This window comes from Micropterus salmoides, unplaced genomic scaffold, assembly GCF_014851395.1.
Source record: "Micropterus salmoides isolate LMB-PRFRI ecotype aquatic unplaced genomic scaffold, ASM1485139v1 Ms_hic_scaffold_3, whole genome shotgun sequence".
Taxonomy (NCBI): Eukaryota; Metazoa; Chordata; class Actinopteri; order Centrarchiformes; family Centrarchidae; genus Micropterus; species Micropterus salmoides.
The window spans coordinates 14,786,978-14,793,267 of NW_024042261.1; the positions used below are offsets into that span (position 1 = coordinate 14,786,978).

General features: G+C 39.3%; 1 protein-coding gene across 1 annotated transcript; it reads right to left on the bottom strand.

Moving 5' to 3' along the window:
* Positions 1-444: 444 nt before the first annotated feature.
* On the bottom strand, positions 445-5,690 carry smtla (somatolactin alpha). The gene is made up of 5 exons (XM_038692346.1): positions 5,661-5,690; positions 5,244-5,434; positions 4,048-4,161; positions 1,763-1,942; positions 445-1,531 (listed from the first exon to the last, which is right to left on the bottom strand). The coding sequence occupies exons 1-5, from the start codon at positions 5,674-5,676 to the stop codon at positions 1,337-1,339; spliced, it is 696 nt and encodes a 231-aa protein (XP_038548274.1). The 5' UTR covers positions 5,677-5,690; the 3' UTR covers positions 445-1,336.
* Between the last annotated feature and the right edge of the window lie 600 nt (positions 5,691-6,290).

Genomic DNA, 6,290 nt, shown 5'->3' on the forward strand with positions numbered 1-6,290 from the left:
CAGGTGCTTTATTTTGGCCACTGGGATCACATGGATCAAGAGACTTGTGACAGTATATTGTATTTTTTATGTGAAAAGAGGATTCATATGTGGCTCACATGTTCCATTATCCTACATTTAGTTCCTTATATATCTAAAGAAAATAAAAGAGGAATTAAATTATTTAAGTTGCTAGTTGCCCCCTTCCCAAATAAAGACAAAACATGCACACATTTATAAATTGCATGGCAGTTTGAATAGACAATATAGTGATTAAAGATAACCTTCATGAAAGAGCACTACTGCCCTCTTGTGTTTTGGGGTGGAAAGGGCATAATTGTGAACATGGAAATTGCACTGGATTTAATCTTGACTTTGAAGAAACTTTACCTGACGAGTAGGATAACGATGCGGATTTCACTTACTCACTCACTTACAAAAATAAATCATATCACCGAAGTTTTTTATTCTTTCTTTATTAGAGCTATAAATCAAACAGCAGTTGACTAAAAGGTTTATGCAGTACATTGGGCTTAACCTATTTACACATAAGAGCAAAATATAGTTTGCATTCTGCATTACATATAAATAACATCTTACAATTACAATTGAAACTGTCTATGCCTTGATCATTTAAAGTGAATATTACACTTATTTTACTACATTCGGGTTGAATTAGGCACATTTAGGCATAGAAATATTCATGTTTCTTCCATGGGCACTCATCAAATCTAAATCTGTGTCCAACCAAAATTTCCAGAGAAGATTTGCCGCTCATTTTAGCTGTTATTTGTTCTCTCTCTTCATTTCTCACACTGTCTTTCACCAATCAAAATGTGTCTCTTTTTTAAGTAGTGATTGCTCTCTGTTTGACTCCCATCTCCAGTGAAGTGTTTCATTTCACTAATGCAGAAGTGAAACTAACTCCATTTAAAAGGGAGTCACACTGAATACTCTGGGGGCCGTGGGAATAATCAAAACACTGCAAGAGCCAGAGAGGAATACAAACTCCGGTTAAGAACAAAGGAAATGGAAATCAATGGCGGGATATGCAGATTTCTTTTGACAGCTCGACACGCAAATAATCTTTTGGGAATTTGCCCTCTGTTGCCTTTGCTGGGTTAAAATAACAACTGAGCAGGGGAATATAAAATGCAGTATGACGAAGAAAGGGCACAGCATTACACCTACTTATTTTTGTGTGAAGGTGTTCCAAAACAATCAATAAAGAATGTACTGCACTGCAAGCAAGGCTGGATCGCCCAAGGCATGGTCATAACTATAAGTGCATGGCTACCAACCTTAGGAATTAATTTCAAGCTAAACACTGTATTATTTAAAAGCTGCAATTTATGTTTTATGCACAGTTGTATTTGTCAGTTTGTCGACACTTGAGAAGCTTTAGGAAAGTCTCCATCTTATGGGCATCTTTCTTGAAGCAACTGAGTAAGGCGTAGTCCCTCATAACAGATTCCAACATCTCTGGCTGCACATCATACTGGAAGACGCCTTGCTCACTGTAGCTTGTTGTCATCATTCCCTCATCCAACATCTGCACAGCAACCATTTGGAAACATGGCATAAATAAAACATAAGAATAAAATGTGTGTATTGTCTACCATGGGTTTTAAAGTGAAAGAAGTAAAATTCTAGTATCTAATAATTATTTTGATTGGGACAATAATTACACTGGAACTCAAAATATTTTTGCAACATGTAATTGTCCTAATTCACATCTGTGTTTAGGTGTATAACAATAATCCACAAATGTGTTTTAACCCACCTTCTTGATGAGGACCACCACCCCTTGCTCCAGACTGATCAGTTTTTCAGAGACCCACTTGGTCTTGTTGAGCAGCATGTCAGGAGCATCATCGTAGCGATCCAATGTGGTCTGAAGGTAGACCAATGGCTCGATCCATGACTGGACCAGCATCAGCACAGAGTGGAGCAACCATTTGTCCTGCAGGGTACACAGGCGGAGAGTTGAGTGTTGAGAATAAGTGAATTTAAACACAAAAACCCCAAAACATAACAACTGAACCTCGAACAAAAGCTGAACCTTGAATATAAATACAATACAAAAAAACACACAACAAAACATTAGAAAGATAAAGTAGAACTGACATCACTTTATTCAAGTCTTTGTGGGGAGAATTTCTATAAGATAGTAATAAAAAACAGAAGTGATAAAAAAAACATAAGAACATAATAACAGCATGGCTTTTGATCAAAGGCTCTTCAGCTACAAAACATTCAGCAACAAAGTAGGTTGAAACGTCACTGGTGAAGCACTTGAGCCTGCTTAAATTCTCCTAAGCAGAGCACACTCTAAAGCAAGTGCAAATGTCCACCATACAAATAGCCATTAAACAGCAGAGCAGGCAATATTTCAACAGAAAGGGCAGAGGAAAATGATTAACATAAAGAATAGCCTTGCAGTATATGCAGTTTCAAAGATCACATTTACTATTATGGTGATGGCATGACTTTCAACCAGCAGTCTCAATATAGCTAAAAAGTTAGTCCTTAAAGAAATTGCTTTTGCCACATATACTTGGTCTTTGTTAGTTGAAGGAGGATTAATGAACAACTTTCCATTAACCAGATAACCGCTCACATCAGCCAAATCACCCTACATTGGCCTTTTGCCAACTGGCTTAATCTTGTCTCTACCCTAGTGATCAGGCTGACCTTTGGCCTTAAAGGTTGGGTACTAAAACATCAAAAGGCACAGATGAACATTTTTCTTCAAAATGTTACACAGAAAAGTGTATTTATGAGATCTAACAAGCATTATAAGGAGGAGAGGTTCACTTGCACACTTAGTTATTATTTAAAAAAAAAGAAAGCTTAGGTTCTTAATACCAAAGCGGCTTCAAAGTGATGTGTGAGCAGACCACCACACACACACACACACACACACACGCACATAAACATACACACACACCTATACATGCAAATGGACATGCACAAGAGCTACTAACTCCACTCAGATGCACAGACAGACACAACACACATATGCATTGACATATAAAAGCAGAGGTGTACACACATATTCTTAAAGCGCTAACGGTCGGTAACAATTGAACATACAATGCAAAACCTTCCGTGTCTCTTTCTGCTGCTTGTATCACTCCACTTAGCCCCTCCCACCAAACTCACAGAAGGGAGCTGGTTGGCCCGCGTAACATCATCCCACGTATACCACGCCCTGCCCCTCTCGCTTCGCAACCCGGGGGCGGGGTGCCCCAGGCTTCTGATGTAGTTGCGACAATGTCTAACAGTGGGATGAGATGCTAGTACACCTCTGTACCCCTTCTAAAGTCCCCCGCTGTTTATAATGCCGCTTTGCCACTCGTGAGCGCCATGACATCGAACATAATAGGCCTGAAGCTACGTGTGGAGCAAAGGTAATGGTTCTCCATGAGGTTGTACTACTGCAGGTTCCTGACTGAACGGGAGAACTTGGTACAGGAGGCGGACGTGCTAGCAAGGAGGCTAAAACCCACGTGCACTAGTGTCAGTCCCCAGTGCGTCTCTTAAGGTGTCAGGGAGTGGGGTTTACTCATTGCACAGCCGTCTGGCTTCTGTTACACAAGGATGTGTTCGTGGTTTGCACCTAATGCTGTTTTTGGCAAAGGAGGGATGGGCAGTTCTTTCATTGCTGATGATTGTTTCTCAGCCATTGTGTTTCCAAAACTCCTGAAGCTGCATGCTGCGTGAAGACATTGATCTTGACTGAGTGAAAGTATGTGCGAGGACACGGCCTGTGCAGCATGTGCACGAGCACTGACTGACACTGTGTTAGAGATTCCTTCTGGCTCTGATTGTTTTGGGATTTGTTGACTTGGGTGTGGTGAATTCTTAAAAATGGCATCAGGAGAACTAGTAGAACCTGATTTTTGTACAGATTATCTGTCTCATGTAGTCAAGATAGTAACAGTTACAGTTTTACCAAATTTGCGAAAAGGTTATTATTTTAAAAGTTACCTACTGAACCTTTAACAGATTAAGACCAAAGCTGAAAAAGGAAATAAATTCAGTGATCAGTGGCCATGTACTTACAGATATCTGTTGGATTTCACTTTTGGAGCTCGGGAGGGGTAAGGCTTTGGTGATGCATGTATAGCCAGCTTGGTTACTCTGGAGCTGTAATGGAAATGGGACAAACATCGCCTCCTAAAATCCAAATACAAACATGGGGAAAAAAGAAAAAAAAAAACATATGAAAACACACATACACAACAAAACCTGTGATGATGATTCTGATTTTTCAATTTTAGTTCAGTTTACTCTTCAAATTCAAAACTGAAGGCCATGAGCAGCAGCATTCCAGTCTTTGTTTGTTTTTGGAATTATGTTGGTTTTAGGAAATATGTTAAAATGGTAACACTTTAGTCATAACCTTAAAAAATAGCTTCTTAAAGATATAGGCGAGCGACACTTTTGTGGATGTCTCGAACTGTTTTGAAAACCTTTGGTTCTCATAGGTATAGAATAACAAGACACATTGGTAGACACAGAAAAAGACACATCAGGAAAACAACGACAAAAGCTTCACCAATCTTGGCCACTGGAGACACAGCAGAGACACATTTTGTTCTCCAGCATGTTCTCATACCCCATGCAGCGTTTTCTCAGTACATCATCCAATTTCAAAGACCACTTTGGATTGCGAGCCGTAGAGGGAAAGGGATTCAACAGGCTGCAAAACCTGTGCTCTCACTGCTGCAGTATATCATTATCACATTCATATTACTCCAGTGTAGGCCTGCTTCAATAAAACATATTTGGCTCAGAAGAGAGATTACTTTGAAGCCTGGCAGTGAGGCAATGATCATGTCAGTATCAAAAGCAAATAACACAGTATCTAACGGAAAGTGTCAGTGCTTTTGGTCCAGCATATTGTGAAAAAGAATTTGTTCTCACTGTAGAACTCATTTTTGCTAGATTGAGTGCTATATTCTCATATTAAAAAATAACATAGCTTGGGAAATATCGGGCTCACTGTTAAGACTGTAACTGATGAGCAATGTCTTTATGATCATTTCAGTTGAATCCTCCCTTTCTTGGCGCAATGAAAATCATTTTCTGTGCTATTGTCATGTGATGGTTTAGTTTCTTCTGAGGCTATACACATGTGAAATCTATGTCTTTACTGTACACTGTAAGTGCCTGTGGAGACAACGGGCCGTCCGAACACTTAAAATATTTCTTTCCCAATACAGTGCAAAGGTTCATTTTGGAGTAATGTTACTCACAAACAAAGAGCATGATTCTTCTGAGACACGGTAGATGAGCTCAGCATGCTGGATGACTCGGTCAAGAAGTTTCTCTTGGGAGATGGAGGGGCAGCGGGAGAGGCTACCCTGGTCTTCCCTACAGTCTTGTGGGATGCTTGCAGTGAGCAGATAGGGGCAGAGCAATCCAGCCCATACACCCAGCTGTGTGACTGTAGACAATATAGATGTAACAAATATTCACAAGTAAATACGCAAACAAAAATATCCAAAAACCTGTTCATCCTATATCTTGTTTGCTGTGGTACTGCCGGATTTACTTTCTTTAGGATTATATAAATCAAAATCACTGCTCAGCTAAATAAACTGGTGTAATTTATATCTGTCAGTAAAATTACAAAACATGCTGTCTTTCTGTCTTGAAGTTTGATGCATTACCTGTCATCATGTGCATTCTGTCAAGTAGTCTTCAAGTCTTCGTAGCTTTTCTGGCATGCTGACTTCTTTTATAAAACCTGACCGGGCCATGAATAGTGGAAAAGGTCTTGCGTAGGTTCTTGTAAAAAGATACTGGTCTTGCCAAAGCAACACATTTGTTTTCTCATGCATAATACCATTATGTTTATTTTATTTAAGAAGGGACAAAGCACATTAATTAACATGAGCACTTGAGACCATCATCTGCCGTCCCTATAAATGGTAAGGTCTAAGGCCTAAACATCTTTGTTCCTTATATGAGCTTACCTTGATTTCAAAATAAACTGAAATAAAGGTTTTGTAATTTTTATTCTACCCAGCATCCTGATAGCATTGGCTAATAATCCAAAAATAAAGACTGAGACCGATTAGATTTATCAAACAAAATCAAAAAAGGGAATGGACTGAAAAATCCCTCCTTTCAGCTGAGGTAAGTATGTAATGTAGATTTAAATATGCATGACAGAGAAGGCTGCAGAAAAGACAGCGTAGGACTGTAACAGACACAACTAAAAGGGGCTGAATGAATGAGAGTCAGAAATCAGCGGGACTTAACAAAACCCCTAAAATCTTCTTTTTTATGTTGACATT

Coding starts and splice junctions, on each gene's coding strand:
- smtla (XM_038692346.1), bottom strand. Junction 1,943..4,047: donor GTGAAATCCAACAGATATCT/GTAAGTACATGG, acceptor TGTACCCTGCAG/GACAAATGGTTGCTCCACTC. Junction 1,532..1,762: donor TGGTGGTCCTCATCAAGAAG/GTGGGTTAAAAC, acceptor GTTGCTGTGCAG/ATGTTGGATGAGGGAATGAT.